The following is a 21,018-nucleotide window of genomic DNA, read 5'->3' on the forward strand; positions in this document are numbered from 1 at the left end:
CGGCTTCCGCTCCATTGATCCCACCATGAGCCCTTCATTCAATAACCTGTGGGCTTTAGTGTTGAGGATCGCACCCATCCTATTCCCATCTCTTCACGTGCCAAGATTCAATTGTGTTGGATGCCCCTCTACGAGTACATCAGTAATGCGAGCATAATTTCATAAGCAACACGAGCAAGAGAATTACTCAAGCAACATATAAAAGTGAAAATTTATGTATGTTCTTATATGAAAATATATATACATGTGTGAGTGTAAGTGTGTTTGTGTGTGTGTGTGCACGCATATATGTGGATGTGTGCATGCGTATTTCTTAACTTGTAATGAGCTTAAACAATGTTTTTTTAATAAAGTTCTACATAATTTAGATTTCTATATCTTGCAAGGATCACTAGCATCAAATGCTCAATGATCAAATCATCAAGGGATCACCGCTCCACCTTGATGTGGATAATTATTTAGATACGCATAATTAGACATCTTTAGAAGTGGACTGACTAACTCATGGAGGGAATTGTAGAGTGAAATGATGAGACAAATCAACAATTTTTAGCAAACCTCATAGACATCACATGTACAACTAATCCAATATATATGCATGTGTATATGTCAGAACAAACTTTCATGCGTTCATATACTTACTAATCACTAGGATCAAGGGGTCACCACTCCACCTTGCATATGTGTGTGTAACCCTATCTAAGCACTATTTCAAGTTCATGTATTTTCATTTAAAAAATCGGCCAGGTTCTTGTTTGTATAACGGACTTAGACAATACTTCTAAGTTATTTGAAGTAGACCCTAATGTGATCCCAATTTTGAGCACTCAATAATGAGTGACAAGACAAAAGTACATTTTACAATAAACAATTAGCTAGTGTCATCTTAATATTGAGCAATCATCAATGAATGACAAGAAGATTGACAATAACGATATTGTTCACTAGTCTCGGCATTGTTATGTCCATATATGTAACATTTTTATGAGGCTTCAAAGAAAACATCGCTCTACACCAAATGAAAATAGCATATTGCAAGCCCATAATCAAGTGTTTGCATAGACAAAATAAGCTTAATGTAGTCCAAAATTCTAGGCAATGTTTTGCCCAAATACATATTTCTCAAAGTTTAGAAGTCAATAAAACTAAAAGACAATAGTAGTTGCATGACTAGAATCAAGTTTTTGCACACCCAAAAAGAAGCTAAGTGATCATGCAAAATAAGATCCACTCTAAAGAAGACTACTCCAAATCTGCATGGTCATCAATGAAGATACAACTTCGCCTTCGCCTCTCGCGCACGAGTGATTGGTCATATGAATAGGTGGTCTCCATGTGCCTTGCCATTGCCTCTGCATAGCAAGGTAGCTCACTATCAATCACAATGAGATAATAATGTCATGAAAAATTAAAATTAGGTGCTATAAAATAATGAATAAAGCAAACTCACTAGTCTGAAGGCACATCATTAACAACCAAATCATTCCCCACATCATCAATGCTATCATCACTGTCTCCAAGCTCGGAAACCTGCGGAGCACCATAGTACTCCTGTACAAAAGGAGACAAGTATCCCTCACATATCTCTAGATCACTCTCCACGACCAAGCAACCACGAGAAGTGTGCATAGCCGCCTTTAATAAAGGCCCTGTACCACCACCAAGCTCCAAACATGTACCTATTTTAGGGCACAAGGCCTCTACAAACAATAGCATATGGGAAACACTCCTCTCTAACATGCCTCTCCACCCACCACTCTTGCCATTACGTGTTGTGCGAGCAGACGATGGCAAGTAGTGACTAATAATATCCATTGATAGATCTTGTTGCAAGACTCTCCCCACCTACCATACAAGAAAATGAGGCAAGAAAATGATCTTTATGCATGAACATTTAAGAATTTTAGTGCAAAAACAATCACATTGAATAATAAACAATGACACACAAACCTTTTGAGCACTCTCATGATCAAATGAAGGATTACTTCCTGCCTTGTGAAATGCCAAAGCATAGAATACATTCATCAATCAAAACAACACATAAAAAAGTCAATTTTGCATGTATCAAATTTCTGTTAAAGAATTGTTCATGTTTTTTGAAGGATGCTTTATTACCTTTTGTGTATGCCCATTCTTTGTTCGTGATGAAAATGGCTCAGAGCTCTCCATGATCCACCTAAAACTCAGCTCTAGGCCTGTGCGTGTGGCCAAGCGCTCCACAAGACTAAGAGCGGTGCTAGGACAAAGAACAAGCACCCAACCCATGTCATCCATCACTGTAGATGCAACCACCAATGAAAACTTGACATGGTCATTTGTTAGCTCATTCCATGCAGGAATGCCATCAAAACCTTGAACAAGCCCACCTACAAGAAAAATTATTGTATTTGAGTGTTAGGAATTTGAGCTAAGTATATGCATGGTGTATACAAGATAGCATTGAAAACTCTCTTACCAGTAGGAGGATCAATAACAGTAAGATCAACACTCCATGCACTAGGTTTTCCATTTCTTATCTTCTCACGTTCACCCAAGCCAACAAAAAACTCTCGCATCACCACAAAACCATCCTTGAAGTTTCTTGCAGTGAACTCCTTTCCAAGCTCAATGTAATCATAAATCCAAACCTTTGAATTTTTTATGTCTCCTTTCTTTTGAATGGAATGGAAACTAGCCAAAGGTGCATGAATCAAGCTCCCTTTCCAACATTCTTTTGGGTATGAGAACTTCCTAAGTTTCTTGTATCTAACAATAGCCAAAAAAATTACACATTTTTCTTCAAATCAATCCATGCCATAATGATTAGCATAAGACATAACAAAAGAAAGAATAGCCAGAACATATTGTTCCCACCAGCAATTTAACTTACCCTTGATTGACATTCCACCCTTGCTTGATGGTGGACGGCCTCCACGATTCTTGCCTTGCTCTTGTCTTTCTTGATCTTCCTTTTCTTTGAGAGCTTTCAACTCTTCCTCCATCTTCTTCCTTTGCTCAACTGTCATCTCTCCTGATGACCCTGAGTCGGACTTACATTCACCCTTCAAATGACGAAGATAATTCTCCTTCTCCTCTTCTAGACACTCACCTTTCTTCATATCAATCCACCAAGGGCAGTGCTTACGCTCCCAATCCGTGAGAAGAAAGGCTCCAACAGAATCATTGTTCTCTCTAAAGATAGTGGAGGTGTACATACTATATGTAGGAGGACACATAATTGTCCATGCTTTACATATGTCAGGCATGCAAGTGATCTTCTTACTTCTTATGAGATACATCAAGAACCTACAACAATATGATTACATAAACCTTAAATAAAACGAACTTATATAGTACAACAATAGTCACTTAGCAAAATGCATAACATAGGAATTACCTATAGACCAATCGACGGGAAGAATTTTTCAAGTCCACATGCTTTGATGGTGGAGTAGCCACATTTATCTCCTTTTGAAATTTGTAAAAAAGTACTCCTCTATATCTACTAACAATGTCTTCAAAATATGACTCCAAGTGAACATCTAAAGGCAAAACCACCTTGTGAACTCCATGTGTGGAATCTACAACCTGTTGTAAAAGCCTTCTTGCATCATCCAAGACTTGATCCATCCATACTTCCTTGGCCAACCAAGGGATATAGAAATGATCTCCCAAAGGCATTCCAAAACTTTGGCGAAAGTTCTCATCTACTCCCAAAAGCTTTAGCATTTTTATCTTTAGCTCTTGAGAACATGTAGCACAAGATATAGAGTAGAGTTTCTCTATTGTAATCTTGAATTTTTCATCCTCAAAAGGAAGACTCCATAAAATTACAAACCATTCTTCTCCATTAGCAGGATTCACCACGTATAGATTCTACAATAACCAAACAAAATAAACAAAAAAAATCTTTTTATTATACTTTTAATAGAGTATAGTACTTACCCGAGTCATGCGTCTATTGTAAGCTTTAACAACATTCCTCTTTGCTTGAATCTCAGCCCTCTCACGCTCATCTTGTGACAAAGTAAGAGGTATCTTATTTAATGCTACCTGTAAATCAGACTTCCATTTATTCTGCATACACCATTTCAATAAAATGTATCAAGAACCAAAAAGATTATTAGAATCTTACCAAATCCTAACAAATTTAAGTACATACCCCATAAACCATGGGACCAAGGATAGACTGAGTAAGAGGATACCAAACCCTCTTTCCTGATTGTGCTTCTTGAGCCCTTGCTTTCTCCATGGACACTCGTTCAGCCTCAGTAAAATTTTCAGTGATTTGAGACCCATCTAAAGAACAAATGGTACTTGTATGATATAAGTAGTCTTTGAGATTGGTCTTAATGATTGCTTCTTCATTCATTCTACATAAACAATAAACCATAAAAAATTTACCTCAAGACGTATCATTAGAACAAAGACAAAGAAAAATTTAATGGACAAATGAAAGTAAGACTTACATGTTCAATCTTTGAAGAGCAGCAATTAATCTCAACTCCTCTTGCTAGGTAGGGACAATAAATTGTGCCAAAACCCTCACATGTTTCTTCTTGTCATTACGTGAGACCTCGCTTATGCTCTCCATCCAAGAGGCCGCTCGATGATTCCCTTCCCAGACAAAGAACATCTTTCCCTTCAACATGGACCATTGATCGTTGTTTTCAAGCTCATCCTCAAACTCTTTGTTAACCATATGCCAATACTTGTCCCAAGTTTTTGTAATGTCCTCATTAACATCTCTAGTTGAACCATCTGGAAGATTTATGGATAAGATGAACATACCTTTCATCTTAAGGTACCCTTCTTCTTCAAAAACCTTCTTAAGTAGAGAAAGGTCCCTTCTAAGCTCTTGTACTCTCTCATTTATCAAACACCTACAAAGAGGAATCATAGGGGGTATACATCCTTTATTCAGTGTTAAACTGTCTATAAACTCGGAGCCTTGAGGCCTGATAATAGCTTGTGGGATAACCTCCTGAACCTCTTTGTCATCTGTCATGTTCTCATTGTCCTTCATACCCCCATCTACATCCTTATCATTGGTGGCCTCTTTATCTCCTTGATCATCATGAATGTCTTCTACTTGTTGATTAGCCTGAGCATTTTCAGCTTTATCAAACTGATTTCTCACCATCCTTGCTGCTACTAGAAACCGATTTCCTCTTGTTGCGTATGACTCTGGGTGAACCTTTTGTCCTCTTTCCAAAGCTAGAAGCCTTTCATAAAGAACAAATAAACAAATATCAACAAAAAAAATTAAAGTTACATACATTTAAAATTTCTTCAAAACAAGATGCTTATTTATGGGCCAAATTTAAAATTCAAAACTTAAGAACATGCATTTCAGTCGAAAATCCGACATCACATGCATTGTGTGTGTGTGTGTGTGTGTATGTGCGCACACGCGCTCTCTTCCATACATCATTCTAAATTTCACAAGGGTTTCGCCGGCGAAACCCCTGGCATGGAGCAGTGTTGAAACGACCTTTGCTCATCTTATGGCTTGACTAAGATATATATGCCATATGAGATATGTATGCAATATGTGGTATACTTTGAAAGCATTTCGATGGGGTCTCGACGCAGACCTTTGTGTCACGCATTGGGCAGCTCATAACACAGTTGAAGGTCAAAGGGGTAATAAGTGTGGCATTTATAGCCCCTTTTGATGGTGTGGAAAGCCAATACACAGCTCTGTGATAGACCTTGTGAGCTTGTACAATATGGTAGCGGCAAAGTATGGGGGTGAGGCCAAGGTGCTGGCGAGCTTTAGCACATGTGGGGTTGGAAGACAGTAGCTCTTGGCTTGTCAACAACTCAAGGCCGCTGATGGCTCTTACGCATCCTCAAGTAACTTCCAATATGAGGAACAAGTGCTAGCGAGTCCCCTACATATGATTCCAAATCCTTCATGCTGGTCTAGAATCTATGTCTTCACAGGTATTTCGACGCGGCGAAACCCAATCTTTCTCAGTCAACATCCCAATAGCTCCCAGCCACCTGCTCAGCCATTGCCATGGCATCATCCCAATAGCTCTCAACCACGTGCTCATTTCAAGAGCGCAGGCAATTCATTCTCTCTCTAAGTGCCTCTTGTTGCTTCATTTTAAGCTTAAAGTTCTCATTGTTTATCTTGAAGCCTCAGTTGCAACAACTGAATGAACTTCCTAATTCGACTTCTTGAGCTTGGAATATGGCCAGGCTATCAATAGATTTGCAACAGAACCAAGATTATGCATGGCACAAGGAAGATGTCCCCATTAGCTTTGAAATGCTGGAACACGCTGAAATGCTGGTCACATTTTGATCAGACATTTCAAATGGCCCCAGAAGCTCTGCTCGCTGCCCTACTCCAAACTCGTTGTCGACCTTGCTTTGAATTCCTTGCTCACGGGCCAGCGCTGATTTGCTTTCAACTCAAGATCTCTCTTCCCTGCTGCTCGGGCTCTAACGTTCGATTTGCTTGGGTTCATCCCCTTACTCGCTTCAAGCTCATCGCTTCATGAGCTTATAATTGCACTCAATTTGCTTTGCAGCGCTGCAACCCATTGTGCTCTGTTCGACCTGCTCAATCCCTCAAGGCTTGTAGACTCCTTCAAGCTTGGCCTCGATTTGAGTGTCCAGGCTCACATGCCTTCAATTGCAAGCTAACTGCCCGACCTGCTACTAGTTGTGAGTCCCTTACTACTTGGGCTTTCTCACGCTACTGCTCACAAGCTCTTTGCACACAAGGCTTGCCTTTGCTTCCACTCTCACGAACTCGATGCCGACTTGCTCCTGTTGCTCGGATTCTTATAAATTTGAGTTCATCGGTTTAGTCACCGACCCTGCTGCCCGATAAATTGTGCACCGCTCAATTGTTCGACCTTACCTTCAATGGCTGAATTCGATGTTTCCCGCTACCTCTGTGCACATGCTTCTCAACATTCCTATAGGATTGGAATGCTCCTGCGGGTAGGGGGTAGCAGGATTGGAATGATCCTCCTGTGGAAAGCAAAAGGCAACTTTCAACTGCAAGAGTTTTGCCGCCAAAACTACCTAGTCACGCGTGCTGCACAGCCTGTTACTGTGTGCAAGGGTCAAGGATAGGGGCTGCCCCCGATTGTGTCAAGGATAGGGACTATGTGCGAGGGTCAAGTCGAGCTGCACAGCCTGCCTACTGTGAGCACCCAATTGCCCCAACCCTTGTCCTCTGCACCCGCTACTGTGTGCACCCGACTGCTACTATGTGCACCCGACTGCCCCAACCCTGTATCAGTACGTACTCCCGAAACCTATTTGCTAAGAAACAGAGGAGTTTCGCCACCGAAACCCCGCCGAAACAACAGAGAGAGAGGAGTACCTGTTCACGTTTTGGCTGGTTGCGTCGTTTCATTGTTTGCTGTAGGGATCGCACACAGAGCTACATTTTCAAGCGGTCCACACAGTCGAAGACCAGGACGTTTTAAATCTATTTTTTAATTTATTGAATATATGTAGTGTGGAAACTATAAAAATGATAATACAAGATCTATAATAAAAATGATAATAATGCCTGATTCATATCTAAAGTAAGATACTCCGCATTGAATACCGTCAATCATCACTTTAAAACAGAATAGCTTGTGCTTTATTGTTCACTCTCATACCGTCATATATATGAGTCTTGTTTTCTGTTTAACACTGTCTTATGCCACTTTCGCCTTTTGCCTTCTACTTTGTGCAAATATGAATACTGCAATTATACGAGATGAAAGCAGCACTAAATAGATAGAGCTTTCAACTCAAAACAGTGTTGTGGAGATCTCACGCCATGAGTTAAGTGCACATTTTAGACTAGTAGAGCATACAATAAGTTTGCATCAAATATTTGGTGAGTAGAATGAAGGTCTTTTTTTTGAGGTGCCAAATATTCACAGAGGAGAGAATACTGTGTTTCAATTGGATATTCAATTTGGAAGGACATTTGTTTTGCATGGCAAACAACTATCAAGACAAGCTCCTGTTATAGAAATTGAGGAAGAGTGTTCAATACAACAGGCAGTGGAGGAGAAAGGTGAGCCAAAAGCAACAAAGAATGCTAGCTTGGAAACTGCCACTGCACATAGCATAGTTGAGATGCTTAGAAATCTGCCACAAAAGAACTCTTTAAGAGCAAACTTTGAGCTAGTTCGCGAGATAAGAAATATTGATGATCTACCACAAAGATATGATGGAAACATCATGTTTGAGCTTCCATATGCAGACCCTAACAATAGGACAACATGAGCAAATGACAAATTTGATGGACATGTTTGGACAAATGCAGTAACAAGCAATATCGCTGGATTTGACGGGATTTTCAGATTCAAAAATGTGGTGGACACTTGATGTGCCTTAACAATATATTTTCATGAGTGCAAAGATCAAAAGAAATGAACGAAAAGTTTTGGACAGGGCGTTTGTCAAAAGTCTGTCCCACAGGATCCACGACAGGCAGCTATGGAAGCCTTAAATGCTTTTATTGTAATCTTCCCCCAACTTGCATCTCTGAATGCCCTTGTAAGCTCATTCTTTGCTTGCCCTCAGAGATCCCTGGTAAGAGAATAACGAGAGGGATTCTTCACATGGGTTGTCACTTACACCCAGTTTGCTGAGGGTGTTGCAAAACAAGCAATGGTGGATGTTAAAGTCAAAGTGAAGGACATGATATGTAAAGATTTTGTGGGTAGGCCAAGGTCTCTCCCAACAAAAATTGGAAAAGGAAATAGTACTGCAAGTAGCACTTTTTAAAGAAAACTCTGCTAAGGCAATGCTTTCTGACAAGGACTTAGGTGAGGTCCTTGCTAAACTTGCACCTACACTTGACAAAAGAAGATTGTCACGGTGGAGGAAGAAGCACAAGAGGAGGTCGGCCAACCCACTACTGGCTATGATTCCATTTTTAGTTTGAAGAAGCGCTTGCTTTTTGACTTTTTTCAAAGCATGGCCTTTCCTGGTCAAGTAGAGTTCTCTGGCTTTGATAGATGTCACATTTTTAAAATGTCAACCCAAGGACCTGGCAATGGTGTTGATTTGGTTAATAAAATGTGTCGTGGTGGTGAATTGGAAAGTTGTTGGGTTTTCTTTGATTTTGTTAAAAGAATGGACAACTATGGCATGCCATGTATATAACCCTTATGTTCAAGAAATGCAAACCATAGCTATTGGAGATTTTAAAGTGGAAGATACTGAAGCTCAAACTCTTTTTTGGATGCTACTGAATCGAGTGATGCAGAAGGAGGGTTACAAAAAGGCTGAATTCAAAGGATTTATGGCTGATGAAGCTCAGGCAAATTGGCGAGCTGTGAGGACAGTTTTTAATGGAGGCCCTAATAATGTTATGGTTGGACAGGAAAGATCATGCTCATTTCATTGGGAACAGAGTATGCAACAACATGCAATGTAATGGGAATGGCCTATGAACTTAGAGAATAGCGGAATTAAGAGAATTAGAGTGAGCAATTTTGAGATCATAGAGGGTGAACTTAATTGGTAGTAGGAACTCTATCATAACACTTAATTAACTAGGCATGAACAATACTTTTACAAGAGAGAGAGTGTAGAGAATATGACAACAGTTGAGGACCGGATTTATGTGGAGCCGGTCCCCCCTCCAAAGGGCATTTGTATTATATATTCTCTCATTAAGAGAGACTTGATACAATATAATCTTTGTGTTCCTTGAGACCTCCTTGGCAATATGGAGATGGAAGGTTCACACACCAAGCTTTTGCATAATTTCAACAATCAATCTTAGCTTGAAAACAATCAAGAACTTGTGAACATCATTAATCTTTGTGTTCCCTAAATCATTTGAGTGCATGAAGATGTATACTTTTATGCATCAACTTGTGCTTAAAGCAATAATTAATCTACCTTGCAATACAATTAATCTACTTGCATTAAGTAATTAATCTACTTGAAATAAACCATTAGCCTTCTTGCAATAAGCATAACATGCACTTGTAGAAAGCATTAAATATCCCAAGCCTCAATCCCAAGACCTCAAACACCTTCGAAGGTGAAGAGAGCTAGCAGGGAATGAGGGTAGGGAAGAGGAAGAAGAAACATTTCATAAGAGAAAGAATTAGTTCCTCAATTATGATACTCTTGTTGCTAGCATACATAATAGCATAGTAATGGAGAAGAAGAAGATGGCAAGATTAAGCATTGAAGCATAGCTCTTGGTTGGATTTGCATTCCATAGCCAAGAGAGTTGGTGTAGGCTCTCAACTTCTCAAGGAGCTTCCAGAAGGAGATGGAGCTCTTGCACTTTGCATAGCACACCATGAGAGTGTTTGCGAGTGTGTGTGGGTGAGTATACCCCCTAAGCAACCCCCTAGCTTGCTTGGGTCGACCCCCCCTTGTAGCTCATGCTTGAAGCTCATTGGACCCCTCCAGGCCTAGCCAATCACAAGCAGGAGCCATTACAAGCAACAGGGGTAGCCTTGGGACAAGTGTCCCCCTTTCCCCTTTGAGAGAGAGGACTTGATAAATGCAAAATCAATTAATTAAATATCCTAAATTATCATTGACCCCTTGGGTGGCCAACCAATAGGCTTCAGGCACACCATGAGGGCAACATGAGGAGGAACTTGACAAGTGTCCTTGCTGCCTCTTCAAGCTGGAGTTTCCCTTGTGTGTGTGTGTGTGTGTGTGTGTGTGTGTGTGTGTGTGTGTTCTCTCTCATCCCCCCCCTTGTAGGCTCGCCCCCCTCCTTGTAGGGATCATTTTGACTTTGGATGAGCAAGCCCCTTAGTCATCAAGCATGACAAAGCACTTGAACTAGGGGGTGTTCCCACAAGCATCTCAGGCAAGCATCTCAAGGCACCTCAAGCACCTTAATCATGTAGCAAGTCAAGCACCTCAAGCATGGAGCCAGTCAAGCACCTCAAGCATCTTAATCAAGCACCTCAAGCATGTCAAGCACCTCAAGAACGACAAGCACCTCAAGCAGGACAAGCACCTCGAGCTTAGGCTGGGTTCCCACCTGAAGCTCAGCACTAGCTTGCCTAAGGTCAAAGGACTTTTACACACATTATTGGAGGTCTTCAATGAATCTAACCCTAAGGTATTATGCTCCATTGGTTAGCCTTGCTCTTTGATAGACCATCTCTCATTTGGGCCCCTTAACCATTGGCCCCGTGTTGAGATAGATCTATAAGCACATGTCTATATCTTAACCCTTGTTCCCGTGTATTCTTCCACATTAAGTGATCAGTTTAATATGAGAAAATCATTTGGGTTGGATAGATATTAATTTTTATGACATTACCTTTCTCTTGAAATCATAGTCGTCCTCGACTATGAGGTAGAGATGGTAAAGTCTCACCCATTAGTCCATTGGTCTTAGCAGGTAGAGGATCCATTTTTACCCTACGACATCATTCCAGAGTGGATGACTAATCCACTTGGTGCTTGAGAGACATTGTCTGCCGCAAGCATGTCTGCTCTTTTTAGTCCATATCATACTTCCAAAGTAGAGTGACAAGTTCTACTTGGTGTTTGGGAGACGTAGTCACCACAAACATGATTCTAAGTATGCATACTTTAAAATTTGTGCACAAAACATAAAAAGAGAGTCTTATAAGACAAAAACATTGATCATTTAAAATGCATTTCTTTTACATTTGCTTACTCTTTTGTGTTATTGTAAGAATCATTAACAAGGTTCATATTATCCTTAAGCCATGTTCTTTGCATGCATTTAGCATCTTTGAAAGGATAATTAAATAAGATACTGTCAGTAATCTTACCATTTCTTAATACCTTGTCTTCTTGTTGAAGGATGAACTTGGGTTGGAGCTCCTCTGCTTCATCCTCGATCTGCGGCGGGTCTTCATTTGTGTGTAATTTGCCTTAGATGAGCCTTGGGAAAGTTTAGTAAGACCCAATTTTTTTTTTAATTTAAAAAAAGAAAAGAAAAGGATAAGGCTCTTTTGTGCCTAACGGCAGGAGCCTCTTTTGCCTAGCTAATAAATGGATATAGCCTGTTTAATCTTGTAAAAAGATTCTTTTTTATCTCGGCTATACTCCTTTGCAATGAAGATCTTCCCAGGTATCTTAAGCTACAAGGGACTTTTGGATCTTCCGTCTTTAGCCTTGAAAGGTAGTTTCTCCTTAGAAGTATGTTCACGTTATTAGAGACATATTGTTGTTAAGATAAGTACTTCTCTCATTTTGAGTATTGATCTACTTCGAATCACAGGCTTTTAGTAGATCAAGGATTATTAGTTTTGTATCTTTTGGCCATCCATTGGAATAGTAGGCCGACATAAGAGGGTTACTCTAGTTCTGATAGAGATTCTATCAAAAATTAATGGTCATGGTAGGATTTCTATCCAACACATTAGATGTTGGCAAGCCATGGTCCTTTTTTCATACTTCATCTTTTGGTATACCATACATTTTGAAACATTCTCTTGTATGTTATTGTTTCTTGGTAAGCCAATACAAGTATGCTTTTACTCGTAGCAGAGAAAATTCCAATTCCTCTTTGCCCCGCATATGGAAGGAGCATGGGAAGCAAGGAAGATATAGCCTATTGAGGTATGGAAGATAACCATCCTTTTACGTGAGTGGTTCTTTTTCTTCCATTTGTAAGGCTATTATCATATCCCTAAAGCCTGGGTTAGAAGCATATTTAACTATCATAAAACATAGCTCATTGTAAGTTGCTATTGGTATCCTATCTACCCTTGGCCATTGGGAAAGTGCATCGGCTACATGATTGTGCTTGCCAGCAATGTGAGCAAAGTAGAATTTAAATTGCAAAAAGAAATTTTCCTACCTCATTTGATTGTCCGAGAGCTTGGTTTGCATCAGGAATGGAGTCCGCAAGAAGTACTTCCATGTGTCTAGAGCATTTAAAACAGCTCATAGGTCTTTTTGTATATGACCAACATTCGCTCATTGGAGTTGAGTCTTTGAATCTCGTATGCTATGGTATTCCCTTCTTGAAGCAAAGTTTTGCTCAAAGGCAATCATCCAGGCATTACATTGGACCTCAAATAGCTTTGAGAGATCCCATAAGTTGAGAAATAAGTTTCTCTTTAAACTTTTTAGAAGTATTTTTCTCTCTTTGCAGTCCATGTATACTTAACGTTCTTTTTTGTTAAGTCATGTATTGGACCTGCTATAAGCATGGATTTTTCCTATGAAGCATCTTTAGTATGCACTCATACCTTTAGAGCTTTGCAACTTATGTAGATTCCTTGGATTAGGCCATCTTTTATTACCTCTACTTTTTGTGGATCCATAGAAATACCACCTTTAGAGATAATGTGACCTAATTATTGAACCTCTCTCGAAACTTACCAGTCCATGTTATTGCCTTTTTGAACTCCTCTTGTGGAGCTTGTAAAGCTCAATAAGGAGGCTTATTAGGCAATGAGCTTCATGGTAAAAGCTCCAGTGTATGGCCATTGTCCCCTCATTGTGGAGATAGCTCACGGGGGTATCATCATTAAAAACATTTTGGAATCCATTTAGGAATTTAGACAATTCTAATTCCTCTTGATTCCCGTTTTTTTTAATTTTAAATTTAATAATATTGTTATTGGTTGAAACATTAAATTCATTTATAGACTTTCTAACAGAAATCATATATATGAAAATATAAATTTTCATTAACTTGTGAAAGCATGCATATTTACAAGGGATAGGATACTACCCGACTCATAAACATGTATGTACATATCTTCTAGCATAGGAAAAACAAAAGCCCTTTTCTATAAGCATCCTCTTTTGGAGTTTCCAACATAGAAACTCAAGGTGGCTTGTTGCGTGCATTTCTTTGGGGACAAGCACGATAGACATGCCCTTGTTGTCCACACTTGTAGCATTTGTTATCCTTACGATAACACTCTAGCTCTATTGCAGAGAGTTTATTCTTACCTTTATAGACTCCTTTCTCCTTAACTTTGATACCGGTGTTGCTAGAGTTGCCTTTGGAGGAAGTTTGAGCATTAGTCCTCCCTCTATGCTCATTTTGATCCTTCACTTCCATGGGTTTAGAGTTTTTCTTAACCCCTTGTTGGGAATCAATTTGAGAGGCGACCATAGTATGGTGTATGACCGCCGATATGGTATTAGGCCTTTGTGAGTTAATATACTCGGCCTTCTCTTCAGAAATACCCGCACATAATTGTTGCTCTTGCTCCCCAAAGTCTATCTTTTTGTAGATAGTGGCTTTGAGAAATAAATCCCAAAACTTATCTACATACTTTTGGATAGACTCGTAGGGAGAGAGTTTCAAGTTTTGCCATTCTGTGAGGACATTTTCTTGAGCGTTGCTTGCCAGAAACTGTTTTATGATGGAGGCTCTTAAAGCCTTCCATGTCTTTGGAGCTTTTCTTTGGGCTTGTAGGCTATCCCACCATTGTCGAGCGGAACTTTGGTAATGCATAGATACTTGACGCAGTTTAGAGGACTCTATGAAGCCCTCATCACCAAAGGCCGCATCAAGCTGTTGGATGAAGGCCAAGACCTTGTCCATAGCACCAAAGGTGCCAGCATAGGCAAGGAAAGTGGTGTTATTCCCTCCCTCTTTGAACTTCTTTAGCTTCTTGGACCTTCTCCATACCGGATAGAACTTGCGATGGCCTTTCCTCTTGGGCTCTTTGAGAGAAGAGCCGCTACCTTCATTGGAATATGAGGAAGTTGATGAAGATGGAGAAGAGGGTGACCTCTTTCTCTCCTTTTCCTTTATTTGGTACCTCTCTTCCCTTTTGTGATAACGAGGAGGAGGACTTTGCAGTGATCTTTCCCTCTTGGGGGAAGTTGGAGATCGTTGAGGCTGCCGTCTTCTTGGAGCCATATCTTTGGAAGTATTGGAAGACTCACTTCCTTCTCCTCCTCTTGGTGAAGGCTCTAAAGTAGAGACTTTATCTTTCTTCTTGGATGGAGGTAAGCCCGCTAGTAAACATTTAAGCGCTTCGTATGGGTTCTCCTCTTCTCTCACCGTAGAGAGCCCTCTCTTGGAAATCTCATGAAGAGACTTCTCAGGTGCTCTCTCTTTTGGGGGAGTTTGGAGAATCCCATAACTATGAAGTTGTTGGAAAACTTCACCTTGTAGGAATGGGTTTTCCATAGCTTGTTGCAGCTTAGAAACAAGACATTTGATAAACATGGGAGCATCATCATTAGCACTTTCATGTGCAAAATCAAAGTTATCAATGTTCATTCTACTCTCTTGATTATTGTCAGCCATGTTAACAGAATTTATGTATGTACTTAGTGTATGCTTTGGCAATTCAAAACCTTAGTTGCCACTCCTCTTAGCCTTTGAAAATCGGCTCTTAAGTATCTACACCCACGGCTCAAAGTGGTTAATTATAGAGAGTAGAGGAGTAGGTCTAACATAGAAGAATTTCCAAGGGCTAGCTCCTTTTGGACTTCTTATGGCTCAATAATGGTAAATCCGTAGGCAAGTCTAAAAAGACTCCATTATTAAATCTGAAGCTCCCGAGGTGTGCACTATCTCCCACATAGTGGGCTTAACAAAATCGATATTAGATCCCAGTTCCACTTACCCTATTATAATTAACAACATCAACCATTTATAGGCTACTTAAGGACCCCTCTTCTTAAGCAAGAAAAGAGAAACCAAATGCTCTAATACCAATGTAATGGGAATGGCCTATGAACTTAGAGAATAGCGGAATTAAGAGAATTAGAGTGAGCAATTTTGAGAGCATAGAGGGTGAACTTAATTGGTAGTAGGAACTCTATCATAACACTTAATTAACTAGGCATGAACAATACTTTTACAAGAGAGAGAGTGTAGAGGATATGACAACAGTTGAGGACCGGATTTATGTGGAGCCGGTCCCCCCTCCAAAAGGCATTTGTATTATAGATTCTCTCATTAAGAGAGACTTGATACAATACAATCTTTGTGTTCCTTGAGACCTCCTTGGCAATATGGAGATGGAAGGTTCACACACCAAGCTTTTGCATAATTTCAACAATCAATCTTAGCTTGAAAACAATCAAGAACTTGTGAACATCATTAATCTTTGTGTTCCCTAAATCATTTGAGTGCATGAAGATGTATACTTTTATGCATCAACTTGTGCTTAAAGCAATAATTAATCTACCTTGCAATACAATTAATCTACTTGCATTAAGTAATTAATCTACTTGAAATAAACCATTAGCCTTCTTGCAATAAGCATAACATGCACTTGTAGAAAGCATTAAATATCCCAAGCCTCAATCCCAAGACCTCAAACACCTTCGAAGGTGAAGAGAGCTAGCAGGGAATGAGGGTAGGGAAGAGGAAGAAGAAACATTTCATAAGAGAAAGAATTAGTTCCTCAATTATGATACTCTTGTTGCTAGCATACATAATAGCATAGTAATGGAGAAGAAGAAGATGGCAAGATTAAGCATTGAAGCATAGCTCTTGGTTGGATTTGCATTCCATAGCCAAGAGAGTTGGTGTAGGCTCTCAACTTCTCAAGGAGCTTCCAGAAGGAGATGGAGCTCTTGCACTTTGCATAGCACACCATAAGAGTGTTTGTGAGTGTGTGTGGGTGAGTATACCCCCTAAGCAACCCCCTAGCTTGCTTGGGTCGACCCCCCCTTGTAGCTCATGCTTGAAGCTCATTGGACCCCTCCAGGCCTAGCCAATCACAAGCAGGAGCCATTACAAGCAACAGGGGTAGCCTTGGGACAAGTGTCCCCCTTTCCCCTTTGAGAGAGAGGACTTGATAAATGCAAAATCAATTAATTAAATATCCTAAATTATCATTGGACCCCTTGGGTGGCCAACCAATAGGCTTCAGGCACACCATGAGGGCAACATGAGGAGGAACTTGACAAGTGTCCTTGCTGCCTCTTCAAGTTGGGGTTTCTCTTGTGTGTGTGTGTGTGTGTGTGTGTGTGTGTGTGTGTGTGTGTGTGTGTGTTCTCTCTCATCCCCCCCCTTGTAGGCTTTCCCCCCTCCTTGTAGGGATCTTTTTGAATTTGGATGAGAAAGCCCCTTAGTCATCAAGCATGACAAAGCACTTGAACTAGGGGGTGTTCCCACAAGCATCTCAGGCAAGCATCTCAAGGCACCTCAAGCACCTTAATCATGTAGCAAGTCAAGCACCTCAAGCATGGAGCCATTCAAGCACCTCAAGCATCTTAATCAAGCACCTCAAGCATGTCAAGCACCTCAAGCAGGACAAGCACCTCGAGCTTAGGCCGGGTTCCCACCTCAAGCTCAGCCCTAGCTTGCCTAAGGTCAAAGGACTTTTACACACATTATTGGAGGTCTTCAATGAAGCTAACCCTAAGGTATTATGCTCCATTGGTTAGCCTTGCTCTTTGATAGACCATCTCTGATTTGGGCCCCTTAACCATTGGCCCCGTGTTGAGATAGATCTATAAGCACATGTTTATATCTTAACCCTTGTTCCCGTGTATTCTCCCACATTAAGTGATCAGTTTAATATGAGAAAATCATTTGGGTTGGATAGATATTAATTTTTATGACATGCAATAAAATGTATCCTTCCCCACAGTCAAGAAGAGTTTAAACAAAGGTGTAGAGCACGAAGGATTGCACCTTCTGAAGAGGCTGCCGAAACAGAATTGAACAATCTACGTATGTGGTTGAGAAAAGGACATTTAGACAAGACTAAGATTTCAATTCTCAAGACATGGATTGTCTGGTGGCATGCCAGAGTTGCACATTGGGGTGAATACATGGTCAAGGTGAGTCATTGTTAAATATTTAGAGTAGATAAAATAATTGCAAGTTTAAATGTTCTGAATTTATTTCAGGCTTTGGAGGGGAGTGACAGGCAACTAGTACCACAGGAAAACTTAGCGGAGTTATGGGAGCTAGTTAGCTTCCAATGATGGGGTTAAATATATTTCTCTATACAGTGCTTGCTATGGTGATCTTTGTATTGTTCTTTTGCAACATTCAAAATATGACTCTTTTCTTAAGGGTGGACACCTTGGATGTGGCCCTGGAATTGAGAAAATTAAAAAAAGACGAGCTTCATCTAGTGCAACCCTCCCAAGACCTACAGAAGTGGTGGATCTAACTAATCAGGCAGCAATTGAGCTTAATGCTTCTAGTAGAAACTTTTTGGCAGATGGTGACTCAAGGACAGTGAGGCGACGATGACAAGGTAGACACAATAATCCAATTAGAGATAGAGATTCACATCGGCCTAAATTTGAGTATGTTACACAACCTGCACATCGCTCAACATGACCTACCCATAGATCAATTGGAATAGAGATCACTATTGAGGTGGATGTTCACCACACACGATGGGCTATTCGAAGGACAAATCCAGGGAGTGAAGTGCGATGCCAAGGGTACTTACGACATAAAAACAAAAAGTGCAATGAGCTAATTGATAAGAAGGGTAGAGGAGGATTATTAGGGGTGCCTGCCCGTTGTTTTGAGGGTCTCATTGAAATCCCTTCAGGTCTCAAAAAACAATTTGTATGGTTTTGTGGAAACAACATTGATCATACATGGGAGCCAACAAAAATTGTGAAGGAGAGACCAGCAAGCCGTCCTACTATATGGCCAATTGCAAAAGGAACATCCTTAGATTTTACAGAAATAGAAGCATTGTGGGCTGCACGATTTGACTTGCAGAATATTGAAACTACATCACAGCAAAATGCAAATTTGGTGCACAATGCAGATGATGCTGATGTGCGCCCTAAGCACCGTGATGGTAGGGTGGTGGTGGTCACAGGGTCATAACAAAAGAGATGGAGGCAAGGATCAATAGAGTTGCATAGTTGATTTGCACAATTCATGACCAACGTGTGGTGATTCAAAATGAGCATGTGGAATTTACTTTGACAACCAGTATAAGTGAGCAAAATGAGGAGAGCTATTTGGTGGTAGTGTCCACCTTTCTTCTTGCACTTGTGAGGATTTCTAGAAGCGTTTACGAGAGGGTAAAAAATATATGCCTTGCAAGCATCTTTATTTTGTCTACGCAAAAAATCTTGGGTTAGATGTGTTTCATCAAAGGTTTTTTCATCAAGCAGCCTTGACTAAAAGAGAGCTCCATCAAGCACTTGACTTTTGTCGTAGATTTTAGATTACCTTGCATATTTTTGGAAATTTTGGAAAATGTTGTCTATGTATAGCTGCTCCAATCAAACTACCATATGCGATTGTATCAAACTACCATGTGCGATTGTTGTATTTGTATACATTATGTGATTGCTCATAGATACATTTCTATATGTTCTGGGCCACTTTTGAGAAAATAGTTTTAGGTTCTATATATAGTCTCAAGGTGTTTTTTCCTGCAGTTGTACTATATATAGTTTCAAAAACTTACAATTGTATGTTTACTTACAAGGTATTTTTTCTAGCAATTGAATTATTTGCAAATGCACTGTTTTTGGTATACAACCTTCAAAGTTTTTGGCCTAAAATGAGCATGTATCCTTGGCTAGTATTATATACATTCCACAATTAAGCATTCAAAAAGGTAGAGAGCTAACTAAAGGTAGATCTTAACAAAGTGTGATTTATTGTTTTTCTAGTGATACATTTAGAATGCATAAAGATTTAATTTGCATATAGTCTTGTGATTATTGGAAATGTTTCTCAAATAAAACCACCACTACTACGTGCAATTTCTATGAGTTAAATCAAAATGAAGTTGCAAAACAAAATTATTGCTGCTAATTTGTTTGTTGAATAGAATAATCTATATCAAAGGTATTGATACTATGATGCTCATACATATTGTAAAGGGATTTCGCAGCATGTAGCATTGATCTACCTTTGCTTAACAAGATTCTTTGTGATAAGATGCAAAGCTATGTTTGATTTTTATCGAGTGTTTCTTAGTGAAATACATCAAGCATAATGTTTGTGTTTTTGGGGTTCTTTTTAATTATGTTACTTTTTTTTCCATCGCTCGTCTTGCTCGTGGGATTATGCTCACAAAATGGCCATCCCCCCCCCCCCCCCCCCCCCCCCCCCCCCTTACGTCAGCCCAGATTTGTCCACGTGCGCTCGAACTCCCTCCCCACTTGTGTCTACGTTAGCCTCCCTGTCCTAGCTTACGTTGTATGCCCAAGTTTACTAGTTTTGCACCATGTGAGCATCCGAAATTGCCTTGCCAAACCCGGCCCCACTTCCCCTTGAAAGGGTGCACACATGTGTCCCTACAGAGCCCCGATTTCCTTTTTTTGCCTTTTTTGGACGAAGCTGCCAGAACAAGTTTTCGCACATGAGATAACAAAAAAGGCATTAATTTATTTATTGGCTGCCCAAAGTCGGTGCCAATAAGTAGTGGCTGCCCTTGTGAAGACGCCGCCCTAGAGGCTGAGGCTGGAGCCCTGCAATTTATATTAACTGTGACTCTGTAGGCTCTCAATGCACTCCACAACACGCGAGGCTACTTCATTTATGCATCCTATTCAAGTAACCTAATGCAACCCACGAGAGAGAGAGAGAGAGAGAGAGAGAGAGAGAGAGAGAGAGAGAGAGAGAGAGAGAGAGAGAGAGAGAGAGAGAGAGAGAGAGAGAGAGAGAGAGAGAGCTATCACCTCACAGCTAAGGAATAATGCCAACTCTCTGTTATGGTTGAGGACCCTATATAACTACAAGCAACTAGTAGTACAGATGCAATTGCGCTTCCACCTACATGGCGAGCTGACCGATACTTCACAGGCAATTTAAGCTACAGTTGCAGTTCCTTTAATGTCTACACAGGGAAGTTCACACAGTAATGGCGTGCAATATTCAGCTTGTCGATTATTGCAGTTTGTAAGAACTATCCAACCTTGGCTTTAGATTTAAGCTTGCTTTAAGCCACGCAAACACTCCAAACTATCCACTGTTGAATGCACTATTTGCGCCAAAATTGTATGCTCTCAAAGAAAGGTTGTGATGCCCTGAAATTGTAAACAATGAATCCATTGCCTGCATTCTACTGGATCATTGTGGAGCTGGAAAGCCTAGGTTTAACTGCTACTCCAAGTGCAACATCACAAATGTTATTTAATGTGCTAGTCATCTTTCTATCCATGGTGTCGCCA

The 21,018-nt window shown here is 40.2% G+C and overlaps 1 protein-coding gene and 2 pseudogenes across 1 annotated transcript; 1 reads left to right on the forward strand and 2 right to left on the reverse strand.

The window, feature by feature from the left end:
- Nucleotides 1-1,242: 1,242 nt before the first annotated feature.
- LOC147418726 (uncharacterized) lies at nt 1,243-3,708 on the reverse strand (annotated as a pseudogene).
- A 421-nt stretch (nt 3,709-4,129) lies between these two features.
- On the reverse strand, nt 4,130-5,260 carry LOC147418727 (uncharacterized). The gene is made up of 2 exons (XM_086506132.1): nt 4,692-5,260; nt 4,130-4,352 (listed from the first exon to the last, which is right to left on the reverse strand). Exons 1-2 carry the CDS (start codon nt 5,258-5,260, stop codon nt 4,130-4,132), a joined length of 792 nt encoding a protein of 263 aa, XP_086362258.1.
- A 12,580-nt stretch (nt 5,261-17,840) lies between these two features.
- On the forward strand, nt 17,841-18,712 carry LOC147418728 (uncharacterized; annotated as a pseudogene).
- The last annotated feature ends 2,306 nt before the right edge of the window (nt 18,713-21,018 follow it).

The sequence above is a fragment of the Adiantum capillus-veneris genome, chromosome 29 (assembly GCF_014529385.1).
Source record: "Adiantum capillus-veneris isolate H3 chromosome 29, ASM1452938v2, whole genome shotgun sequence".
NCBI classification, from domain to species: domain Eukaryota; kingdom Viridiplantae; phylum Streptophyta; class Polypodiopsida; order Polypodiales; family Pteridaceae; genus Adiantum; species Adiantum capillus-veneris.

Coding starts and splice junctions, on each gene's coding strand:
- LOC147418727 (XM_086506132.1), bottom strand. CDS start 5,260: ATGTATGTAACTTTAATTTTTTTTGTTGATATTTGTTTATTTGTTCTT. Junction 4,353..4,691: donor ATTACAAAAACTTGGGACAA/GTATTGGCATAT, acceptor TTGTTTATGTAG/AATGAATGAAGAAGCAATCA.